Source organism: Carcharhinus amblyrhynchos, chromosome 2 (genome assembly GCF_965287045.1).
Source record: "Carcharhinus amblyrhynchos chromosome 2, sCarAmb.v2.hapA, whole genome shotgun sequence".
Lineage (NCBI taxonomy): Eukaryota > Metazoa > Chordata > Chondrichthyes > Carcharhiniformes > Carcharhinidae > Carcharhinus > Carcharhinus amblyrhynchos.
Genome location: NC_137325.1, coordinates 110,002,105 through 110,028,921, shown reverse-complemented (window position 1 = coordinate 110,028,921; position 26,817 = coordinate 110,002,105). Strand labels below are relative to the sequence as shown.

Below are 26,817 nucleotides of genomic sequence, written 5' to 3'. Positions count from 1 at the left end.
TATCATTGCAAATTTCCTTGGAGGGATTCTTCCCATAGCGGGAGATTGGCAAGGCCTAGGTACATGCACAAATCGGGTTTCCGTCAATCTCTGGATAAATTACAGGAGATTCACCAAGCAGATTCTTATTTTGTAAGAGTTGAAGACATGCAGCTCATAATTATTTGTGGTAAATGCAGAACTTGAAGGAAGCCAAATCAACCAAATCTCTTTGGACAGGCAATATCAGCACAAAGAAAAGGCAAGTAAGATGTGGCCAGATACCCTGCTTCTCCACACCACTCATTAATATGTAATGGCCATGATGTGGAGATACCGGCATTTGACTGGGGTGGGCATAGTATGGAATAGGTCACATGCAGTAACTTTAAATAACATCAAACTATTTTACCAGTTGATGGAGCATCAGGGAGATTAGCAATAATCAATTAAGAAACACTGGCCTTGCCAGTGATGTTCATGTCTCATGAATGAGCAAAATGAAGATGGATTTTAAAGTGAAAAATATAATCAAATCTAAATTGGAGTAGAAAATGTGGAACATGGGTGTAATAAGGACATCTTAATTAGCAAACACAGATAGGGAGGGAGTACAGGAAAGGAGGGAGTACAGAGAAGGTTCACCAGGCTGATACCGGAGATGAGGGGGTTAGCTTATGAGGAGAGATTAAATAGACTGGGCCTGTACTCACTGGAGTTTAGAAGGCTGAGGGGGGATGTTATAGAGACTTACAAGATAATGAAGGGGCTAGATAGGGTAGAGGTGGAGAGACTCTTTCCACTTAGAAAGGAAACCAGGACTAGAGGGCACAGCCTCAAAATAAGGGGGGGAGGGGACAGTTTAGAGTTGAGGAGGAACTTCTTCTCTCAGAGGGTGGTGAATCTCTGGAATTCTCTGCCCATTGAAGTGGTGGAGGCTACCTCGTTGAATATGTTTGAGTCACGGGTGGATAGATTTCTGATAGATAAGGGAATTAAGGGTTATGGGGAGCAGGCAGGAAAGTGGAACTGATCCACTTCAGATCAGCCATGATCTTATTGAATGGCGGGGCAGGCTCAAAGGGCTAGATGGCCTACTCCTGCTCCTATATCTTATGTTCTTATAACAAAAATGTTTTGGGTGTTATTTACGGGTGATTTTCACAGTAACTTCATCACAGTATTAATGTAAACCTAAACTTTCCTTTTTTATTCAAAAATCTGGATGGAGGTCAGGGCAACTTACATTGTTAACTTCAGTTCCCTTGACATTAAATTGTTTCAACAAGTATGTCAGTGTAACATGGTTTTCGTAATATCTATAGCTTGCGACAATGTAAACTACAATAAGTGTATAATTATAATGGACTGTGACAGCCTGTTGTTAACGCGTAGTTGGAAGCAAAATAAATCATGAGGCTGTGGTTGCAAATTAATGGTTCTTTCTGGGTGTGCTGCCATCTATGCAATTTTTCAATATTTGCTGTCTCAGCTGTCTCAGCCTGAGCCTCAAGTATCTTCAAGTATGCGGTAGAATTTTCCTGGTTCCGGGTTGACGGGTTCAGAGACAGGGAAGTAATGATTAGCCATATTTTATGTGTCAATGATTTGTGAAAAAACAAAAATAAAACTAAAGGGCAAAATAGCCAACCATTCTTGGCACAATGTTATAAACAAGGACAAGCAAACAGCACAGAGAAATCTTACAACTAGCTATTAGACCTCTCCTCTTGATGTGATTGTTATTTCTAATAAATGTACGCATGCATTCAATCAGATCAATCATCAATGAGATATTACAAGATAAATCAGTGAAAGAATGAAATAGTATGTTCTTTTGCATCAAGGCTGTAACTTGGCAGAGGAACATATTGAATTATAACATATAGTTACAGATAAAACCAAAGAAGAAACCTTTTTTAATAGAAACAGTCAAAATTCTCCTATTTAAATAATTTAACTACGTGAGAGATGGTTTCATTAAAGTTAGAAGCTGCCATCAATAATATCTGAATATATAATTGACCCTAGTGTGTGAAAATTGGAACTGCCTTTACATATTTTTCACATCAATGTCATAAGCCCATGTTCACATGTCAAGTCAATGGAGCGTATGAGGGTGAAAGATAGCCTGAAAATCAAAATTGAAAATTTATAGCCACTAATGCAAACTTCACACGCAAGACAGTGGTCACAATTTATTGCATAGATGGCTTTTCTTCCAAGTGTGGTTGGTTTATTTAGGAGAGTTTTGATGTTATGGTTCACGTAATGGGAAGATGTAATGAAGACCGAACTGGGGAGGTCATCAGTCATCCGTGTCAAAAAGTAATTTATGTCTATGCATCGTGTTTTCTCGCTTGACCAACTATTAGATTATATTGAAAATTAACTGGAAATAAAATTAATTGTTTGAGTGTAAAGTCTACTTACAGCAATCAAGTTCATCTGATTCATCTGCACAGTCTGATTTGTAGTCACAGACCAGCTCTGACTCAACACATTTGGCATTTTGACAGACGTAATCTGTGGCAGCAGGGCAATAGCCTGATAAACTCTCATCTGAAATATTGCAAATGAACACACAATCAAATCGAGATTCACCAAGTTTATTACCAAGTCCGAACCACCCTCATTTTAACCATGTTTTGTCTTAAGTTCAAGGTTACTGAATCTGGAGAGATATAAGGGAATTAATTTCCTTCAGGGTTATGTTGATGGGGTGGGAAATCAGCTGAGTTGATCCCATTTTGGGATTCCCACTGTAAGTAATAGAAAATTTTGAATTCATCAATCCAAATATGAGAGGATGTATTATTGTAGCAGCATAGTGGCACAGTGTTCTGCCTCACAGCGCCAGGGACCTGGGTTCAATTCCCTGCTTGGGTCACTGTCTGTGCGGAGTTTGTGCATTCTCCCGATGTCTGCATGGATTTCCTTTGGGTGCTCTGGTTTCCTCCCACAGTCTGAAAGATGTGCTGGTTAGGTGCATTGATCCAAACAGGCGCCAGGGTATAGCAACAAGGGGAATTTCACAGTAACTTCATTGCAACGTTAATGTAAGCCTTACTTGTGACTAATAAATTAACTTTAAGTGCAAATGGTTAGTATATTTCACATAACATTTTTCTTGTTATTTGCTTTGCAGCAGGAAATGTTGTGTGTTCCTGTGCACAGCTGGAGAGCTGCTTTAAACTCTAAGGCCACATGTTGTGCAGTTGCTCACAGAACTGGCAACACACTCCCTCTTGCCCAAGTTACATAGCTGCAGTCTCCCCAGCACCACCGTATAAAATCCCAGTGAAAACTTTTATACAAGACTGGCTCTGAGGTTGGGGTTTTCTGGCTGCATTTACCATAAAACTGGAAAATCCTGCGGAGTTTAATGGGCCTTTGCATGGTTCTCTCCCAACCTGCTACAATTCTCGTGGTGAGCAGAATAGGGAAAGACTTGAGACGTTGCTACGCAAATGCAAGTCTACTTTCTTTAAAGCTAACAGCTGCAGGAGTAGAGATCATCCAAAATCTCCCAAAGACCAAATAATGGTGCTTTTAAAAAAAAAGTGACACGCTGTGAGGTGAAGGAGAGGTTGATTTCATGCAAGGTTCTCTAGAACCACAAGATTCCTAATTGTACTCTCATGAGCCTCACCTCCTCCCTTCTCTCTTTTTTCATGTAATGTCCTTGGTGTCTGAAGGTTGTTAATGTCACACCCCACACATCTCTATCTCTAGCAATCTTTCCATGTAATAATCAGAAAAGACAAGCTCCAAGAATTACCTCAACTGCTATGAGATTGAACCCAGGCTCTTAGTGTTTCTAAGGACTACATCCAACCATCTGAGCTAACTGGGAAAACCACTTCTCTTCTTTTACTACTTATATGTTTATAAAAGACATTTCCTTTTTCTATTAACTGGATGTTTCTTCTCATACTCTCCCTTTGTCTCTTTTATTTTCTTTTTAATTTTACCTTTGAACTTCCCTACGGTGCACAAAGGGGCCATCCAGCCCTTTGAATCTCATCTTGTTTTCAGATTGCTACAAGGCCCAGTCCCGCTTTGCTTCTGTAATCCCTTTCAACCCAAACTCTCTGAAATATCTATGCCCCACCAATTCTACCGTCTTGAGTATTGCCTACTTTAATCACTCCATCATGTCACAGAGCCATAGCGATCTACAGCATGGAAACAGGCCCTTCAGCCTAACTTGTCCATGCCGCCCCTTTTTCTTTAACACTGAAGCTAGTCCCAATTGACTGCACTTGGCCCTTATCCCTCTGTACCTATCTTACCCATGTAACTGTCTAAATTCATTTTAAAAGGCAATATTGTACCCGCCTCTACTACTACCTCTGACAGCTTTTTCCAGACACTCACCACCCTCTGTGTGAAAAGAAATTGTCCCTCTGGATTCTTTTGTATCTCTCCACTCTCACCTTAAACCTATGCCCTCTAGTCTTAGATTCCCCTATCTTTGGGAAAAGGTATTGACTATCTAGCTGATCTGTGCTCCTCATTATTTCATAGACCTCCATTAGATCACCCCTAAACCTTCTACGCTCCAGAGAAAAGAAGTCCCAGTCTACCCAGCCTTTCTTTATAACTCAAACATCCAAGTCCTGGTAGCATCCTAGTAAATCTTTTCTGCACTATTTTAGTTTAATAATATCCTTTCTATAAAACGATGGCCAGAAACGTACACAGTATTTCAAGTGTGGCCTTACCAATGTCTTGTACAACTTCAACAAGACATCCCATTTCCTATATTCAATGTTCTGACCAATGAAACCAAGCATGCCGAATGCCTTCTTCACCACTCTGTCCACCTGTGACTCCACTTTCAAGGAGCTATGAACATGTACCCATAGTTCTCTTTGTTCTGTAACTCCCCCAACACCCTACCATTAACTGAGTAAGTCCTGCCCTGGTTCGATCTACCAAAATGTATCATCTCGCATTTATCTAAATTAAACTCCACCTGTCATTCATCAACCCACTGGCCCAATTGATCAAGATCTCGTTGCAATCTGAGATAATTTTCTTCACTGTCCACTGTGCCACCGATCTTGATGTCCTCTGCAAACTTACTAACCATGTCTCCTAAATTCTCATCCAAATCATTGATATAAATGACAAATAACAGTGGACCCAACACCAATCCCTGACGCACATCGCTGATCACTCCAGTTTGAAAAACAACCCTCTACAACCACCCTCTGTCTTCTGTCATCAAGATGTGGACATGCTGGCGTTGGACTGGGATAAACACAGTAAGAAATCTCACAACACCAGGTTAAAATCCAACAGGTTTACTTGGTAGCAAAAGCCACTCCAACAGATTTACTTGGTAGCAAAAGCGACTCCAACAGATTTATTTGGTAGCAAAAGCCACACTATTTGCTATCAAATAAACCTGTTGGATTTAACCTAGTGTTGTGAGACTTCTTATTCTGCCATCAAGCCAATTTTGTATCCATTTGGCTACCTCATCCTGGATCCCATGAGTTTTAATCTTATGCAACAACCTGCCATGCGGTACCTTGTCAAAGACTTGTATCTTCAGCTGTCAAAGGCCAAAACTCTGGAAACCCCTCGCCAAGCCTTTCCTGATCTTCCGCCCATTTAAATTGATTTCTTTAATAAATACATCAGTGTAAAAGCCTCTTACTGTGCATAACAGCATGAAAATCAGTTCAGTTCCATAAAAACCCACAATCAGCTTCACCAAATTGCAATTATAGCGATGAAGAGGTACCCTGTCATTTAGCATTGACTGTAAGTGAATAACTAAAGACATGAATACAAAATTAACTGACTCAAAATTAGCTGACATTTTCATGCCCCCCAACCTTTGCCCCATCATTGGTCTTCAATCACCTGGGCCTTGCACTTTGAAATTTGCTACCTAATAGCTTTTCCACCTCCTTCTCCTGTTTTAAGACCTCTCCCCCTTTGATCAAAGCTTTGCTTATCCCTCCTAATATATCTTCTTTTTTAACCTCAGTGTCCATTTTTATTCTTGTTGTCTCGCTGTGAAGCACACTGGGGCATTTTTTAATATAGCAAAGTTATATTAAAAAACATTGTTGTGCCGAAGTTCTGAAGACCTTATTGACGAGGTGAAGCAGGATTTGTAGTACTTGCACTATTGCGAAGTCAGGCAATTTAGGTAGCCAGAGACATGCAGGCAGTTCAATACCTGAAGGACTTGTGGAGATCTAGTGCAACACTAGGATGTAAAACCCACCGTTGCTTAAGCACACTATGACAGAACTTAAAGGTAGACAAAAATGGCAGCCACATAATGAAGCAATCTGCAGATTCAAGGAATCAGACTTGTATGTCCTCCGAATGAATATTTGGAGCAGGAGAGACATTTGAGCTAGAAAAAGATCAAGGACGTGAAGTAAAATTTGTGGAGAGAAGTGGCTGCGGCAGTGAGTCCCACTCCCCCAACCTGAAGATCTTTTGTAATGCAGTAAAAAAGTTATCAACCTCGCCAGTACAGTCAAGATAAGCTATATGTTCTCTATCATCCTTACTTGTAATGTCTGTATATGTGGGACTTCATTATTCATTACAATTATCGACAGTAAAAAGTCTGACAACACCAGGTTTTAGTCCAACCGATTTATTTGATAGTAAACTCACAAGCTTTCGAGCTTACTATCAAATAAGTCGGTTGGACTAAAACCTGGTGTTGTCAGACTTTTTACTGTGTTTACCCCAGTCCAACGCCGGCACATCCACATCATTACAATTATCGAACCAGAGGAGTGAAAGGAAAAATTGGAATCTGATATCGCAGTGGGGTAACACAATGGTTAGCACTGTTGCCTCCTGGCACCAGGGAGCCAGGTTCGATTCCTGCCTTTGGATCAGTATCTGTGCAGAGTCTGCACATTCTGCCCGGGTCTGCGTGGGTTTCCTTCAGGTGTTCCAGTTTCCTCTGACAGTCCAAAAGACATGCTGGTTAGGTGCATTGGCCATGCTAAATTCTCCGGAAAAGGGGCCAAAGTGTGGCGATAGGGGGTTTCACAGTGACTTGTGTTAATACAAGTCTACTAGTGATACGAATAAATAAACTTTAAAGAAGTCAGCTGCTGGCCCCCAAGCTTGTGGATTCTGACATCTTTGCCCCTGGCTTAAAAAGACTGAGCATTTCATCACATGGAAATACTAAAGACAATCTTGCGGTACAAGGGACCCCAATAGCATGAATCATTTCAAAGTTCAATGTCATATTTCAATAGATCAGCAAATCAGCTGATGTGTCAAAGATCTGCTGATTTGATCACACTACCCTTGCACAAAATCTAAAAACCAATTTCACATCTGAGGATTTACCATTTGCTTCAGTTTTGGTTGGTGTTTCAAAGGTTGAAGATATATAAACCATCATTTCAAATCAAAGAGACACAAGGCTGGATTTTACAGAGTCCTCGGGCCTGGGTTGGCAGGTCACGGTGTGCAAAATTCAGCACCATGCCTTGGGCATCATTCTTGTTGACTATTTATCCAACCCGTTGCAATTTTACTGGTAGTAGGAAGCTGGGGGCCAATCGAGGGGCCAATTAATGGTCACTTAAGGCAACCCACCTGCCTGCATTGCAAATAATCTGCAGTGGGAGAGGCCCCATGTTAAGTGTGCAGCCCTACAGAATTCATTTGCTCAGACTGGCAGCTGGGCAAGAAGGATGAGAGTTTCTTCTTTACAAGCACACTGTTCCCACTGGACCATACACCTCAAGGATTTCCCATCCCTGGGTTTTCCCTACCCCTTGTTCTGTCCACTACCCCCACCCCTCCCACCACCCCCTGCCCCCTCTTCCACCTCCCCCCCGCTGCACCCACCCATCACCCCAACCTCCAACCCCCTTTCTCTCATCTGCCTCACCGGAGCTTGCTTTTCTGGCTCTGGCAATGCCTTCCACCCTTGTCACACTCTTCACTTAGCATTTACCTCCACCAACGATGCCATTCAGATCACCACCCAAAGATGTGCAGGTTAGGTTGATTGGCCATGTTAAACTGACCCTAGTGTCAGGGGGCTTAGCAAGGTAAATATGTGTGGTTATGGGAATAAGGCCTGGGTGGGATTGTAGTCAGTGCAGACTCAATAGGCTGAGTGACCTCCTTCTCTACTGCAGGGACTCTAATTAAAGGCCAATATTTTATCCAGCCCGTAGCATTACTATGGGACAGAAAGAGACCATCCCACTCACCGAGTTCATGCTGTAAAGCAATCCTCCACTATATCCTCTTAGCTCTGTTAATAATTTTCTATGAGTTTAACTTAAACAGCTTAATTGAAAAATAAGCAGCTTTGAAGCCTTGTAATTACTGCCAGTAGAATACAAGCACCACTTTCGGGTTCAACAGGCAAGTCAACTAAAATATATAGAAAAGGTCTTAGGAACAGGGGTACACCATCCAACCTATTCCGTCATTCAGTTGGATCATGACTGATTTGTATCTCCACTCAACTTAATTACTGTGGATCCAAATCCTATGGTGTCATTAGTAACAAAAACCTAATAATATCAGTCTCGAAATTTTGAATTGATCCAGCATCCACATCCTTTTGGTGGTGCAAGTTTCTAGTTTCTACTAATCTTAGTTGACTTAGCTCTATGTTTAAGGTCATGTCCCCTTATTCTGTACTCTCCATTACAACAGATAGTTTCTCTGTATCTACCTCTGAGACCCCTTCATTATTTTCTAAACTTCTATTAAAGCACACTTTACAAGTAAAGTTTACGCAACCTGTTCTCATCACTGAACCTTTTAAGCCCTGGTGAATCAGAATTGAAATAGGTCCGGTGCAGCTGACTTACACCTCAAACTCCCGTCTGGGATACTGGAATTATTATATACATATTTGTATTTCTTATATACAACTCACAACATGCAACCGTAGAGAACTATCTGAGAGTTTGCAGGGTTTTCTATCTGAAGCAATGATTTTCAGTGAGATAATACCATGGGCTACTCAATGATTAGGCTCTTAGTCTATATCATAACTGGGATTAAAAAGTTATTGTTTGTATATCATTCTGCTACAGACCTGGAGCACAGTTTTTGAACTGAATGTCATCAATAGCTGCTCCACCTCCAAAATTTTTGATCTGGATTCCTTCAAAAATGACTTCAAAGTTACGCATCCTTCTCAAATGGACCACTCCCTTGTTCCATCTATCACCCTGGTTCCCAGTTTTGTTCCATACTTCAGTGAGACCTTTATCTGTCTGCAATAGAATAAATGAGAAAGCATCATGTTAATAATGCAATAAACAATTCCCAAAGCCTTGGCATTATGCAAGGTGGAAGCATAGAGAGCATTCTTTCTGGTTGTATCACAGCTGGTGTGATTCCAGCTCTGGCCAAGACCGCAATAAACTACAAAAAGTCATGAATGTAACCCAATCCATCATGCAAACCAGCCTCCCATCCATTGACTCTGTCTACACTTCCCGCTACCTCGGCAAAGCAGCCAGTGTAATTAAGGTCTCCACACACGCACTGGACATATTCACTTCCACCTTCTTCTGTCGGGAAAAAGATACAAAAATCTGAGGTCACGTACCAGAGAAGAGCTTCTTCCCTGCTGCCAGACTTTTGAATGGACCTAACTTGCATTAGGTCCAGTGTTTTGGCCTCAACTGCTTTTTGTGATAGTGAATTCCACAGGGCTGACCACTCTCTAGGTGAAGAGATTTCTCCTCATTTCTGTTCTAAATAGTCTACCCTGAATCCTCAGACTGTGACTCCTTATTCTGGACACCCCTATCATCAGCATCTACCCTGTCAAGTCCTGTTGGAAGCTTAGAGTTTTTTTTATGAGAGCTCCTCATTCTTCTGAACTCCAGCGAATACGATCCTAACCAAATCAATCTCTCTTCATATTAGTCCTACTGTCCCAGGAATTAGTCTGGTGAACTTTCTCTGCACTCCCTCGAGAACAAGAACATCCTTTCTCAGAAAAGGACACCAAAACTGCACAGAATACTCCAAAACACTTGCAATGATCCTTCGCTATACCCTATGACTGTAACACTACATTCTGCACTCTCCCATTTCCTTCTCTATGAACAGTATATTCTGTACAGCACATGAAACAATAATTTTCACTGTATGCTAATACATGTGACAATAATAAATCAAATCAAATCAAATCAGGTGCTATACCATGCCAATTTGATAGTCACTCAACTTAACACAAACTCACAATGTGAAAGAAATGGGTTTGGTTTTAGGGAATATATAGAACAGTTCATTGCGCAATACTGTAGCATGAGTTGTATCTATGTTGATTAAGAGGAATCATGAACGTGCTGTGTTGGAAGATATAACAAACCCTTAAACAATGCATGAACCAGTTGCTATTGCTGCTAACTGGTAAGCTTTTAAGTGAGAGATCTTTTAAGTGTTGATCTAATGGATAAAAAGGAAGAGAATATTTCATGCCATTGAAAATATATGCTCGTACGAAAATAATGTGCAAATGTTTTAATTTTTCCCCGTTGCTTTTACCTATTCAATCTCGACATCTGTTGAAACAGCTGTACTGAAGTTGGTTTGTTTACTTTGACAGTTTTATGATCTTTTGTCTGCAATCGAACAGCAGAATTGTTTTGCTTTTGTTTACAATGATTTGAAGAGTTTGTTTATTTACACCAGGGGTTTCATGGGCTAATAAATTACAAAAAAATTAGCTGGTGGCGCGAATATTACTTGCCACCTGTCAGCCCAAGCCTGCGTATTGTCCAAGTCTTGTTGCATTTAGACATGGGCTGCTTCAAATCTAAGGAATCTTGTGCAATGAGACCTGGGTATCCTTGTACACCAGCCAATGAAGCATGCATGTGGCCTTCATAGCAAGAAGATTCGAGTACAGGACCAGAGATGTCGTGATACAATTATACAGGGCCTTGGTGAGTCCACACCTGGAGTATTCTGTGCCGTTTTGGTGTCCTTTTCTGAGAAAGGATGTTCTTGTTCTCGAGGGAGTGCAGAGAAAGTTCACCAGACTAATTCCTGGGACGGTAGGACTGGTATGAAGAGAGACTGATTCGGTTAGGATCGTATTCGCTGGAGTTCAGAAGAATGAGGAACTCTCATAAAAAAACTCTAAGTTTCCAACAGGACTTGACAGAGTAGATGCTGATGATAGGGGTGTCCAGAATAAGGAGTCACAGTCTGAGGATTCAGGGTAGACTATTTAGGACAGAAATGAGGAGAAATCTCTTCACCTAGAGAGTGGTCAGCCCTGTGGAATTCACTATCACAAAAAGCAGTTGAGGCCAAAACACTATGTTTTCAAGTAGCATTAGATATGCCACTTAGGGGGAGACAAATCAAAGTATATAGGGGGCAGGCGGGATTAGGGTAGTGAGTTGGATGATCAGCCATGATCGTAATGAATGGCGGAACATGCTCGAAGGGTTGAATGGCCTCCTCCTGCTCCTATTTTCTATGTTTCTATGTGAATGTTGCTGAACATTGTACAATGACTTGTGACCATCCCCACTTCTGACTTTATGATGGGAGGAATGTCATTGATGTAGCAGGTGAAGATGGTTTGGGCCTAGGACGCTGCCCTGAGGAACCCCTCAGGATGAGATGATTGACCTCCTATAGCCACAACCATCTTCCTTTGTACTAGGTATGATTCAACTAGAGATTACACCCAATTCCCACCGATTTTGTTAGGTAATGGATGCCACACTCAAATGCTGCTTTGATGACAGGGGCGGTTACTCTAACCTCATCCCTTGAGTTCAGCTCTGTTGTCCATGTTTCAATCAAGGTTATAATGAGTTCAGGAGCTGAGTGGCCCTGATGGAAACCGGGATATACCTGGCTAATTTTCCACATTGATGGGTATATGTCAGTGTTGTTGCTGTTCTGGAATAGCTTGGTTAGGACTGCAGCTATTTTTAGAGCACAATTCTTCAGTATTATTTCTTCCCATTCTCAAGGGAATGGTACCAGAGTTGCACTGAGGCTTGTTCTGTTATCACCTCCTTGGTAGCCCTCAGTCTGCAGATGCACTGTTCCTCTGACAGGAACAAAAAAAGCCCATCAAGACTGGTATGTACTGTTTCATGGAAAGCGATGGACTTTGTAGCATCCTTACAGTGCAGAAGGAGACCATTTGGCCCACTGAGCCTGCACCGACAACAATTCCACCAGGCCCTATTCTCATAATCCCATGTATTTACCCTACTAACCCCCCTGACACGATTGGACAATTTAGCATGGCCAATCCACCTAACCAGCACATCTTTGGACTGTGGGAGGAAACCGGAGAACCTGGAGGAAACCCACACAGACACAGGGAGAATGTACAAACTCCACACAGACAGTGACCTGAGGCCAGGATTGAATGTGGATCCCTGGAGCTGTGAGGCAGCAATGTTACCCACTGTGCAACTATGTTGCCCATAACTTGGGAACTCCGCCTTCAGTGTTGCCTCTCTTCTCTTGCATCAATAATTTATCTTCCTTCATCATCCCCCTCCTTCTTCAAATAGCACAAGTATGGCACCATGCTGAATGGCACACAGATTGAGCAGTTTCTGATTACTGACCTATAAACTTGAAAGGAAATTGCCCCCGCTATGAGCCATCAACAGTCTTTTAAGTAAAGATTCAGTTTCAATTTGCCTCCAAATAATGAAATTCCAAACTGCACTGTCTTTCTGATTGCTTGTGACTAAAAGATTAATGTTCTGGTCTCAGCATTCAATTTATCTGGGAGTGAGCCTCTCCTGACCTGTGGCCCATAGGAATACAAAAAAAGATAGCAGGTCAATGTGACATCAGCAGATTTATACAGTAATTGCAGCAGTAGCTGAGGTAACAATAACCACAGCTATAACTTTTGCTTTGAGCAGCAATGCAGGGACACACAACAGACACAAAGCCCAATGTTTCATGTTTCTGGTGGGCCAGAAGTTGATGTCAATTTGGGTCCGAATGTCAGAAGAAGCTTCCCAAGTTGCACGGCTGGATGATGGAAGCTGATATTGTTAAAGTTTATTTATTAGTGTCACAAACAAGGCTTACATATACACTGTAATGGGATTACTGTGAAAATTCCCTAGTCACCACACTCCAGTGCCTGTTTGGGTACACTGAGAGAGAGTTTAGCATGGCCAATACAACTAACCAGCACAACTTTCGGCATGTGGGAAGAAACCGGATCACCCAGAGGAAACCCATGCAGACACAAGGCGAACGTGCAAATTCCGCAGAGATAGTGACCCAAGCCGGGAATCGAACCTAGGTCCTGGATGCTTTGAGACAGCAGTGCTGCCACTGGGCCAATCAGAGAGATTCCTTGCAGTGCAGTGGAAATCCATTTTAAACATGTACAGTAAATGGATGACTTCTGGTGAAGTAACACTGGAAGACGATAACAGCTCCAAAGATTTCCCTAGGCAAAGTTTCCACTTTGGGAACTTTAGCAATCACTTGTAGAATTCTTGTTTGGGAACATTTACTGAAAAGCAAATTGTGCTTGCTTAAATGGACTCTGGCAGACATAATAATGGTTGTCAGGGTATATATTGTTGGTAAGACTGTTAGAAAAATACAAAGTGTTCTTTGGGCAGGACTGGAACTTTTGAATTTATTGGCAGTGAGGGTGCCTGGCAATGTGCAATGAATCAGAAAGTTTCAGAAGCGTAAACAGAAACTCAGCAAGTCTGACAGCATCTGTGGAGAGAGAATAAAGCCAACACTTCGAGCCAGGGTGACCCTTCGTCAGAGCCTTATCTTAGTTTTGGAAGTGTGCTTGTCACTGGCCTTTTAACATTCTACTTTTGTTTACTTTTGGCTTCCAGGTTTCCCGAGCAATTAGAATTAGTTGCAAGAGGGTGTGATGACAACCAGCTATTTAGCTCAACTATAAAAAAGGATACTGCTAGGTTACAAATTGAAGCATTGCAGAGGTGCTTAAACAGAACATGAAACCAATGGACTCATCCATTAATAAAACCACAATGTACTTAATTAATGGAGAGAGAGAGAGAAACAGAGTAAACTGATATGACTTCTTCTGATTATTCTGGTCCCACCGCTGTCAATGGGTGGATGGTGGCTATTGGTGAATATTCCGAGAACAACAGCATGCATAGGGGTGGCATAATGACACATGGTTAGCACTGCTGCGTCACAGCACCAGGGGCATGGGTTTAATTTCGGCCTTGGGTAACTGTCTGTGTGGAATTTGCATATTTTCCCAGCATCAGCCTGAGTTTCCTCCAAGTGCTCCAGTTTCTTCCCACAGTCCAAAGATTTGTGGATTAGGTGGATTGGCCATGCTGAAAAATTGCTCCTTAGTATCGGGAGATTAGCAGGGTTATGACGTGGGGTTATGGGGATACAGCCTGTGTTGTCAGTGCAGACTTGATGGCCCTTCTGCATTGTAGGGATTCTATAATTCTTTGGTTCAAGGAAATGTAAATGCTTGTTAGAACTGGCCCAAAATTATCTCAAATTGAGCATATTGATAAGGTGAATTAGCAGCCAACAGAATGTGTCAGGGAAAAACTGTCAGGAGCTGTCAGAGAACCTATTTTTCATTCACTTTTCCTTTTAATCCTTGTTACACCAGACAAAGCTTCAGCTAAACTCTGCCCATGTTTGTATACCACGGCTGGGTTTATTTACAAAGTGGAAATGGCAGAAGCATGATTAAATATTCAGCTGCATACCTCGAGTATGATAGATGAGAAAAGATTCTAAAGTGCAAAGAATACAAGCCAAAAATATGATGAAAGTTGAAAGGTTAACATCATAATTCAAAGATATTCTCCAGAGGGGCTGAGACAAAAATATATGTTTTTTTTCCGGCATGGGATGGGTAAATGCCACAATCTTAGAAAATTATAGAGTCATAGAGGTGTACAGCATGGAAACAGGTCCTTCAGCCTAACTTGTCCATGCCGCCCCTCTTTCTTTAAACCCCTAAGCTAGTCTCAATTGCCCACGTTTGTCTCATACCCCTCTGTACCCATGTAACTGTCTCATTGTTTTTGAAAAGACAAAATTGTACTTGCATCTACTACCACATCTGGCAACTTGTTCCAGATACTCACCACCCTCTGTGTGAAAAAAATTGCCCTTCTGGACCCTTTTGTATCTTTCCGCTTTCACCTTAAACCTATGCCCTCTAGTTTTAGACTCCCCTACCTTTGGGAAAAGATATTGACTATCTAGCTGCTCTATGCCTCTCATTATTTTATAGACCTCTATAAAATTATCCCTCAGCCTTCTATGCGCCAGAGAAAAAAGTCCCAATCTATCAACCTCTCCTTATAACTCAAACCATCCTAGTAAATCTTTTCTGCACTCTTTCTAGTTTAACAATATCCTTTCTATAATAGGGTGACCAGAACATTATGATTTTGAACATTTCGCTTAGTACATTTTCCAGCATTTGGAATGGACTTTAAAAAGTCCCCACAAAACTGCTCAGAAGTAAACATGTTGAACAAAATATTACACCTTTGTATGAATTAGGAGCAGGAGTAAGCCCCTCAGCCTCTCAAACCTGCTCCGCCATTCAATAAGATCATGGCTGATCTGATTGTAACCTCAACCCCATATTCCTGCCTATACTCGATAACCTTTAACCCATTGCTTATCAAGAATCCATCTCTACTTTAATAATATTCAAAGGCTCTGCTTCCACGGCCTTTTGAGCAGGAACAATTCTAAAGACTCATGACAGCCTGGCAAAAAAAAAATTATCTTTACCTCTGTTTTAAATGAGTGATTCCTTATTTTTATACTGTGACTTCTGGTTCTAGGTACTATCGCAAAGAGGAAACATCCTTTTCACAACCACCTTGAGGAGACCCCTCAGGATTGTGCATGTTTCAATTAAGTTACCTTATTATTTTTCTAAATTCTAGGAGAAACGAGCCTAACCTGTCCAAACTTTCCTCATAAAATAACCAGCCCATACCAGGTATTGGCCTGATAAATCTTCACTGAACTGCTTCCAACACATTTACATCCTTCCATAAATAAAGAGACCAAGAAGGTACACTGTACTCCAGATGTGGTTTCACCAGTGCCCTGAATGACTGAAGTGTAACCTCCTGACATTTGTATTGAATTCCTCCCACAACAAACTATAACATTCTATTAGCAAGCTAATTACTTGCTGTACCTATACACTAACCTTTTACGATTCATGTACTGGGACACTTAGACCCCTGTGCATCTCAGAGCTCCGTAATAGTTCACCATTTAGATAATATGCTCCTTTATGATTTTTCCTACCAAAATTTGCTTACATTCTACTCCATTTGCCAGACCTTTGCCCACTCACTTAAACAATCTATGTCCCTTTGTAGCCTTTTAATGTCTTCTTCACTTTTCTACTTTGTTTCATTTCACTTGACTCTTGTTTCTTGCTGCACCATTCTACATAGTGAACCTGGAAATCACTTTTATTGGTATGCCTGATATCCCTGATTGCTAATTTAATGCAAACATTAACTCATTTATCTTAAAACAGCTTTATTAAACACCTTCATTAAGACAACAGATAAAGAATTGTAATTCAAATAACTAAAACATTCATCTGCTAATGTCACAGTAATTGTTCAGATTATTGTCTCAAGACAAATCACTTTTTGAATAATGGAATAACACAAAAATGGCTCTGAATCTAATAACAGCACAGGACATTCAGAGACCGATAATGGTCTGTTCTAACTTCCTTGATTTGGGCAAAACCCTTAGCTCCAAAATTGTACCCCAACGCAGCCAGTAAATCGCTGTTTAGACTTGTTCACAATTATTCTCAGTAATCTAAAATCACTCACAGTTGATGGACTGACGCTGTGATTAAAAATGCTGAAGATTTGTGACCAGATACTTCTCAGCTGCATTAATCAAATTGCACCACATTCCCACTGATAAAATTACGAGGCAATATATTTTAGAGCAAATTTTTAAATTAAAAAGTTACATTTTACTGTCATTTCATTTCAGTGTAAGTAAGCTTACTTGTGACTAATAAATAAATTTTACTTTTTTATATGTTGCTTGGTTCACATCAGGTGCTCTAGTCAATGCTGTGCAATACATTTGAGCTCAAACATGAGATTAAAACAAATCGCTTTTTAATATATGTTATAAATGTGGGTGCAATTTGCACTTGGATCTTACATTAAAAGCAGAAACTCTGATAGCTTATTTTGAGAACATAGAATCCCTACAGTGCAAAAGCAGGCCATTTGGTCCATCAAGTATACTCCCGACTCTACTCCGAAGCATCCCACCCAGACCCATCCAGACTCCATCCCCTGCCATTAAGGGGCAATTTTTGCATGGCCAATCAACCTAACCGGCACATCTTTGGACTTGTGGGAGTAACCGGAGTACCTTGAGGAAACCCATGTAGATATGGGGAGAATGTCCCAACTCCACCCAGTCGCCCAAGGCTGGAATTGAACCCAGGCCCCTGGGGCTTTGAGGTCCCATAAAGTTAAGTTCCACCAGCTGCTGTAATGTGATTTAAATCCATGTCCATAGCACATTAGCCGGGGCCTCTGATTTTCAAGTTCAGTGACATTGCCACAACACCACTGTTCTCTAGCCCTGCTTTTTTTTAAATTCATTTGTGGGACATGGGCATTGCTGGCTGGCCAGCATTTATTGCCCATCTCTAATTGCCCTTGAGAAGATATGGTGAGCCGCCTTCTTGAGGCGCTGCAGTCTATGTTCTGTGGGTTGACCCACACCGCTGTTTGGGGAAGGAATTCCAGGATTTTGACCCAGCGATTGCAAAGGAATGGTGACATATTTCCAAATCAGGATGGTGAGTGACTTGGAGGGAAACTTGCAGGTGGTGGTGTTCCCATGTGTCTGCTGCCCTTGTCCTTCTAGATGGAAGTGGTTATGGGTTTGGAAGGTGGTGTCTAAGGATCTTTGGTGAATTGCTACAGTGCATCTTGTAGACAGTACACACTGCTGCTACTGAGCGTCGATGGTGGAGGGAGTGGATGTTTGTGGATGTGGTGCCAATCAAGTGGGCTGCTTTGTCCTGGATGGTGTCAAGCTTCTTGAGTGTTGTTGGCATTATTAGCATTACTTATTCTGTATTCTAGTTATATTTTAGTAATTTGGCTAAACATCCACCATAATTTCATAACATTCTGACTGAACTTCTGTAACCTTGAGCAGCAAATGTCTGTGTTTCACATGTTGCACTGCATGATAAATGATGTTTTACTACATACCTGTGGCTGCACAGCTCGCAGGAAAGAACAATCCCGTGACTGACCAGGCTGACTTTTGCTATTTCCCAACGATAACTAAACGACACCAGAAGAAGAAACAGAAACAGAAAAAGTTGGAAAATCTCAGCAGGTTTCACAGCAACTGTAGAGGGAGAATAGAGCTTATGTTTTGAGTCTAGATGACCTTGCGTCAGAGCAAAGAAACTCATTTTTTTCCCTTTGCTCTTAGCTCTGACGAAAGGTCACCCTGACTCGAAACATTGGATCTATTTTCCCTTCACAGATGATGTCAGACATGCTAGGGTTTTTCAGCTTTTTCAGTTTTGGTTTCAGATTCCAGCATCCACAGTATTCTGCTTTTAGTAGAAGAAGAAATGTTCAACACCAACAATGGTATGTCGCAGCAACAGCAGATACAAGCAAAGGACGCACAACATTGTAACCTCAAAAATCTCACTTAATACACAAGTCAAGCATGCAAAGCAAAGATGTATAAATCCCCAGAAAGAGGATGAGTTGGTGCTGATGTGAACGAGGAGAGAACCGATTGAAGAAATAACATCAGTTGTGAAGTTAATGGTGTGCACAAACATTCTAATATGCTTCTTATAACTTTGCAAGCAAATTGTTGAAACCTTGAGTACCAAAGCATTTCATCTCAGATTATGATGTCCTGAATTCTATGAATTACATTTGAAAAGCACAGCAGCGTTTTTAGAACCCAAATTCCCAGCAGGTGGGAGAGCTGGGACTGAGATAAGCAAGATGGCCTGGAAAGTAGAGCAGAGGAGAATGGTGTTAGGTTTTTGTCACGTCGGGGGAAGCAAGTTGAAGCTGCACATTGACATTAGTCTGCTGGAGGCAGAGTCAGGATCTGCAGTTTAGCAGTAGGTTTGCTTACTATCTGATCAAATTTGTGGAAACAGCTGAAATACTAAATCAAAGGTAAACGTTTCAATCTATACATTTAACGAGCCGCTGTGGGCCAATGCTATAAATGGATATCTGCTTTAATTGTCCAATTTATATTCACACCTCCAACAATAAATATGAATTGCAGAGGGAATCTCACATGAGCTCTGGGAGTACTATTTATAGTACAAAGGAATGAGTTGACAATATATCTCTAACCTCAGAAGGAAGCATGATCTACGCTCTGGTATTTTAGATTTCATACTTTTTTGTTAAGCAATCTTCATTTGTTACAGGGAATCAGGGACAGTCAATTGTTTTATAGGATTAATTCAAGTGAATAGATATTTGAAAAAGGCAGTTCAACTTTCCAGATTTCTCGGTGGATTTTATATTTAAGTCAAGCAGCTCTGTATAAAAAAAAGACTGATGTGAAAGCAAAGCAGCCGCTGACCCAGTTTACCTAGGCTCCCATTAACTCTGTATTAGTCTGCGAAGGGGGAGAAAAAAGGTCAGTCTTGGAACTTTGCATAATCCCCTTAGTAAATCTGTAGAGAAAATCTGCAACAGTCAATTATAGCATCAGTGCAGTTGCTAGATGACAGCTTGTCAAAGAATACCTCTGAAATTCAGCGACAAAAGGAATAAAGGGAAACATTATAAAATGTAGGTTGTATTAGAGTCATTGGATCCTCGTCTACACCTCAGCTTCTGCACATGATTTATCACTGTTGCAATTTAACACGTGACCTGAGATGTGTGATGACCAGAGTAAGATCTTTAACCCATAACTGATGAGTTGTGAAGTGATTAAATACTGCAGGCAATTTTCAAATGGCTTAATCTGAATATTTTTTAAAAAAGCTTCTTTCTTATGGGCAATAGGGAAAATGCTGCACTGCTGCTCCTTATTTGAAATGCCTACAGAATATCAAATAATGTGGGACCACCGGAGTGCCGAAAATAATCGCGAAGCCTCCCGGCAAACTGTTTGTCCTCAGAGGCCTCTCTTTTCTCCTGTCAGCAATCCATCATGCTGCAACAACGAAAATCAGACCTGTCGGAAATTCACCCAAATCATTCCGCATCTGGCCACATTCACCAATAGGAGCACAGTGATTTGATAATGTGAGGCTTTACCAAGCCTGTAAGGGAACTTCTAAAGCTCTCCACAATGTTCACTTCTTCAGTCTGAATTACAACACAAGGCATTTTCATCTTGCAACAGCCCTTCTAATGCTTGTCATTGTATGCTCTCATAATTAGTTACCAATTAGTTCCTAACAGCAGCGTGCTGTCCCCCCATTGCACCTTCTCGAGAACAATTAGGTATGGGCAATAAATGCTGGCCTTGACATCCATGTCCAATCAATGAATCAAAATAAAGTTGCATGCAGTATTCAGAAAGCTGCTTAATTTAATTAATAATAATTAATCATCTTCCCACTGAAATCTCAAAATGCCCTCTGTCCCAAAGTGAGATTCCTTTTCCCAGCTCACTGAACAACATCAATAGCTAAATCGACAAGGAAATGTTCAATAGAAAGAGCAATTGGCCCCTGGAGCCTGCTTCGCCATCCGATAAGATAATGGCTGATCTGATTGGAACCTCAATCCTATATTCCTGCTACTTCTGATAGCCTTTAGCCCATTTGCTTATCAAGAATCTATCTCTGCCTTAATAATATTCAAAGACTCGGCTTTCACAGCCTTTTGAGGAAGACTGATCCAAAGATTTAACACTCTCTGAGAGAAAAACGTTTCTCCTCAACTCTGTCTTAAATAAGTAACCACTTATTTTTAAACAGTGATCCCTCGTTCTAGATTCTCTGACAAGAGGAACCATCTTCTCCACATCCACCTTGTCAATGCCCCTCAAGATCTTAAAGGTTTGGGTCAAGTCACCTCTTACTCTTCTAAACTATGGTGGATACAAACCTATCGGATGGGATTTTCCAATAATGCATGTCCCAAGACTGGGAATTCCCACACAAGGGAAAAATGGTCCATCAAATTTTCCATCCCACCCACGATGATTTCTGTGGTGCGCAGGACAGAATGTTTACCCCAACCTTTGATATATTTCCTCATAAGATAACCGCAACATTCCTAGTATTAATATAGTTAACCTTCTCCAGACTTCTTCTCACATAATTACATATTTCTTTAATTAGGAAGAAATAATACACCAAAAATGGTCTCACCAATGTCAGGTACAACTAAAGCATAACCTCCCTACTTCTATATTCAATTCCCGTCACAATAAACATAGCATTTTATTAGCTTTCCTAAGTACTTGCTGTACCTGTCTATCAGCCTTCTGTCATTCATGCACTGGGGCACCCAGCTCTCTCTGTAACTTGGAGCACTATTATTTAGATAATAAGCTTCTTTTTTAGTCTTCCTGCCAAGATGGACAATTTCACATTTGCCCACATTATACTCCATTGGCCAGAGTTTTGTCCCCCCATTTACCTATTTAAATGCCTTTGTAGCCTCCTTGCATCCTCTTCACAATTTAATTTCCTACCTATCTTTGTGTCATCAGCAAAGTTAGCAACCATACCTTAGTCCCTTCATCCAAGTCATTAATATAAATTGTAAAAAGTTAACACTCCTGCACTGACCCTTGTGATGCATCACTTTTCACATTCTGCCAACCAAAGTAGACCCATATACGCTAACTGTACACTGTTAGTTAGCCAATCCTCAATTCATGCCAATATGTTACCTGTATACTGAGAGCTTTTATTCTCTGCAATAATCTTTCATGTGTCTGTTCCACATGGACCACTCAGAATCAGTTCATATTGTCTTATTGTCTTTTGCATTAAGAAGTGATTTAAGAGGTAAGTGTATGCTGGGTCTTTGGAAATAACCTCAGGTCGGGCAGTAGTAAGTAATCTCCAATTGGCATCAGTGTACCTGAGTTACAGAGAGGAGAAATAGCCAAGGCTCCAAATCCCGTTTGTATCAGGTGTCAAAATGAATGCAGATTTTGTAGGAAGTCAGAGGGTAGAGTCAGGCTCAACTCTGTGCCTTACTCTTTTGAATAATAAACCTACAATCACTGCTTAAACCAAGTACTGGCATTGGATGCATTGAGACAGTCCAGAGAAGGCTCACCAGGTTGATCCTGGGTATGGGGAGGTGTTTCTTATGAGGGGTTCAGTAAGTTGGGCCTGAGTTTAGGAGAATGCAAGGTGGCTTTATTGAGACATATAGAGTTTTCAGGGGGCTTGACAGGGTGGATGCTGAGAGGCTGTTTCCCTTTGTAGGAGAGTCTAAGACCAGAGGGCATAATCTTAGCGTAGGGAGTCACCCATTTAAGGCAGGGTTGAGGAGGAATTTATTTTCTCAGAGGTAGTGAATTTGTGGAATTCTTTACCTCAGAGGGCTGCGGAGGTTGGGTCACTAAGTAAGTTCAAGGCTGAGACATACAGATTTTTAATTCTGAGGGGAAAAGACAAGAAAGTGGATCATATCAGATCAGTCATGATCTCACTGAATGATGGAGCAGACTCGATGGGCCAAATGGCCTACTTCTGCCCCTGGGTCTTATGTCACTCATATAATCATAAAACAATATCAGAGAGATGCCAGCTCTAATGTACTGTATACCACCGCTTTCTGGAAAGAAAGATGATTTTTTTTATCCCAGTGGAGCACAGTGGATGACAATAACTATATATTATCTTCAAAATCAAAAGAAATATACACTAGACATGGCAGAGTCTGCGTGACGATCACTTTAAAAACTGAAGCATTTTGTTTTATTATAAATGGTACAGCAGCATTTGAAATATTGAATGTATTCAGCTATGTAATAAATATTGGCTTTCAGCTTCAATCACATTCACCTTTATCTATTTATGGCATTTTACAATTTGTCTCAGTGCAGAACTTTCACATTTGTAAGGGCTTGAAATACCTGTGCTAGTGTCTCAATGGACATTTAGTCCACCACATCTGGATTACTAATTAGCCACTTGTGATAAGTGGTGAGTATATTGGACAACATTGCCTCAGAATGGGCCATAAACCTAGCAAAACTACCGCGGGGGGCCACCTACAGACTGAAAGCAAAAGTAGCATGCCGTAGATAGTGATCCCAAAAGAAAAGTCCTACCATGCCCATTTAAAATGGTGGTAGACAAACTCGACAACTAATTGCACCAATCTCTATTAACATTCCTATTTTCAGCTATGGTTGAGTTGAGTGAAGTTGTTGCAGGTGCCTTCAACCAAAGTGACAAATACATGATCATATTCAGCTTATTCCCAAGGCAACATCATTGATACCAGAATCCTATCAATTTAGTTCACTCCAGAGAACATTAAGAAACATTGGATACAGTAAAGGCCATGGCCCTGGCAGGATTGCCAGCTGGGAGACTGAAAACTTGCATACAATGCTATTCAGTATCGCTACAACTATCAACTATGTGGAAGATTGCCCAGTTATGTCCTATTCACAACAAACAGGATGGGCTAGAAATTCTTCTGTCGTGATTTCTTAAAGGGAGTCTTCACATAAGATCCCTACAGGGCAAACGTTTGGAAAGGGGACACCAGAGCAGACCAAAGGATCCAGAGTAATGGAGGTGCTGCAGGACATTAGTGATGTGGGGCATGAGGTGAGATACTATGGTCTATGGAGATGACGGGGTTTATAGATCCTCAAACACAACCCTCCAAAGGATGTATAAATAAGTGGCTACAAATATCATCTCCCCAAGCCTGGATCTGAGCACCTGGCAGCTGTACTATAGGAAGTTTAATGATGGTTAGTGGGTGGCCAGCATCAGTGAATGCATCTTCACATGACAATTACTGCCCACTGCCACAGCATCAGCTTCTCAAGCTGCTCAATGCACCATACCCCATCACTCACCTAGCAGCATCCTTAAGTCAGGACTCGGATACACCTAACATCTAGGCACTCCACCCTTAAACAGCTAGCAATGCTGCCAACCTCACATCCACCCCCCTCAGCTACAGATACCTGCAGCTATTCAGGGACATAGAAATATAGGAGCAGGAACAGCCTATGTGGCTCTTCAAGCCATTCAACTTGAACGTGGCTGATCTTCCACCTCTGGGTTGTCTTGCTGCACTATCCCCATCTGCCATGACATAGCTGGCAAATGGAGTATGAAGTGGGAAAATGTGAGCTTGTCTATTTTGGCAGGACAAATAAAAGAGAAGATTATTATTTAAACAGTGAGAGATTGCAGAGCTCTGAGATGCAGAGGGATTTGGGTGTCCTGGTGTATGAATCACAGAAGACCAGTATACAGGTGCAGCAAGTAATTGGAAAGCTAATAGAATGCTTACGTTTTTTGCAAGGGGAACGGAGTACAAAATAGGCAGGTTGTGCTTTGAGGCATTGATGAGACCAAATTGGAAATATTGCATACAGCACTGATCTCCATATTTAAGGAAAGATGTAAATGCATTAGAAGCAGTTCAGAAAAGGTTTACCAGATTAATACCTGAAATGATCTTATGACGAAAGGTTGGACCGGCTAGATTTATATCTGCTAGGGTTTAGGAAAGAGGCGACTTGATTGAACCCTACAAGATCCTGAAGAGTCAATGACAGGGTGGACGTGGAGATGATGGGCGGGATTCTCCGACCATGCTTGCCTCAAAACTGGAGAATCCCGTCCGAGGTCAATGGAATTTTGCGTGGTCCGTCCCCACCTGCTACAATTCCCATGGCGGGTGGGACGGGAGAATTCTGACTGACGTTCCCTCTTGTGGGAGAACCTAGAATTAGGAGTCACTGTTTAAAAGTAAGGGAGCGATCTTACCAAAATAATTCCAAGTGCCGAATGGATGTGAAAATGGAAAATAATTGCACCCTTCTTTTGGGTGAGCTCAAAGAGAACATTTCTCCCCACCCCCCCCACTGCCCCAGACATTGTCCCACTCCACACTCCCGATTGCCAACCCGGCCAACCAATGCCCCGATCCCTCTGCTACTCCCTAATCGCTGCCCCGGCCGATGGATACCTCCGATCTGCCAAGCCCTCTCCAGCTGACCGCCACTTTCCCAATCCCTTTCCCATGTATGAGGCTGATTTCGCTGATAGATTGATGCCAGTAACATTGCAAGAGACAAGAAACAGGGTATGAGCCCAATTCTTTGCCTCTGGTCTAAGCTTACTGGCTTGACAAGTTGATCAACTGGCATGACGAACTGGTAAGATCGCTCCCAAGAGATCATTCACTTATATCAAAGATGAGGATTTTATTTTCTATCAGAGTGTTGCGAGACTTTAGAATTCTTTTCCTCATAAGGTGGTTGAGTGTTTTTGAATATCTTTAAGGCAGAGGTTGATTAGCAAGGGGATGGAAAGTTTGACTGTGCTCCATGGTTCTAGAAACACCCAGCTGGGAGAACCATCCTTCCTGCATCTACCCTGTTGAGTGAATCCTGTAAGAATATTTTCTGTTTAAATGATATCACCTCCAATTCTTCTAACACTTGTGATGATAATGTGCCTTTAAGAAATGTATTTCTGTCATGTTCATTGTGCAGGTTTAGCTTCAGAGGGGAAGTAATAAAGTCTAAATGAGGTTAACAGTGCATGTATGAATATGCAGAGTGTGGTAAATAGGATTGGTGAGTAATAGAAGCAGAAAGCCAGATGGACATTTCATGTTGTGCTGATGACAGAGGCCTAGCTTGAAGGAGGGCAGGACTGCGTATTAAATAATATCAAGGAAGTTATATTAAGCCTATAAAACACTGGTTCGGCCTCAGCTAGAGAATTGCATCTAATGCTGGGCGGCACTAACTTTAGAAAGGATAATAGGCAGATGTGGAGAGAGTGTGCAGAAAAGATTGACCAGGATGGTTCTAGGGATGAGGCACTTCAGTTACGGAGACAAATTGTAGAAGTTGGGAGGAGAGTTGACACGAGATATTCAAAATATGAGGGGTCTGGACAGAGAAGACAGGAAGAAACTGTTCCCACTGGCGGAAGGTTCGAGAATCAGAGGACACAGATTTAAGACAATTGACAAAAGAAGCTGTGGCAACGTTGGGAAAACCTTTACCACACAGTGAGAGGTTAAGTTCTGAAATGCATGGTCTGAGAGTGTGGTGAAGTCAATATCATTTGATGCTTTCAAAAAGGAATGGGATTTTTATCTGAACAGGAAAAATTGCAGAGCTATAGGGAGCTGCACTATTGATAATTGATCCTTCTGAGAGCCAGGAGAGATGCAGTTGGCCGAATGATCTCCTTCTGTACTGTAATTGTTCTATGATTCAAAGTGAATTCTGTATCACGTGCTTGACAATGTTGCCCCCTGTTTCTAAGTGTCGTTGGTAAAATTCACAACTTGTTTCAAGGTTTCATAGCAGGGGGAAGAGCCAGTTCTATAATTTATTGTGCTGTGTGAGTTGGCCACTTTTGCTGACCTCTAACACTGAGTAAAATGGGTTTTTAGTGCCTCGGTACTTGGGATTTGGCTCAATGTCATTCAGGGGATTGAAAATGTGCTTATTTTGTTGTTCACCGCATGATGCATCTGCACTACAATCCTTTCAGCTTGAGTCTACACCATTCATTAAAATTACAAAGGGTCCTAAATTACACTGTTACTCATGCAGCCCATCAGATTCCTTTATTGCATGTACAGG

At 41.4% G+C, this 26,817-nt stretch overlaps 1 protein-coding gene across 1 annotated transcript in view; it reads right to left on the bottom strand.

The window, feature by feature from the left end:
* Window positions 1-26,817, bottom strand: part of malrd1 (MAM and LDL receptor class A domain containing 1) — a 322,326-nt gene that overhangs the window by 76,624 nt on the left and 218,885 nt on the right. Inside the window, exons 28-29 of the mRNA XM_080211010.1 lie at window positions 9,050-9,230; window positions 2,413-2,541 (exon numbers count right to left, since the gene is read on the bottom strand). Coding sequence (XP_080067136.1) covers window positions 2,413-2,541; window positions 9,050-9,230 — 310 coding nt within the window. The remainder of the gene's footprint in view (window positions 1-2,412; window positions 2,542-9,049; window positions 9,231-26,817) is intronic.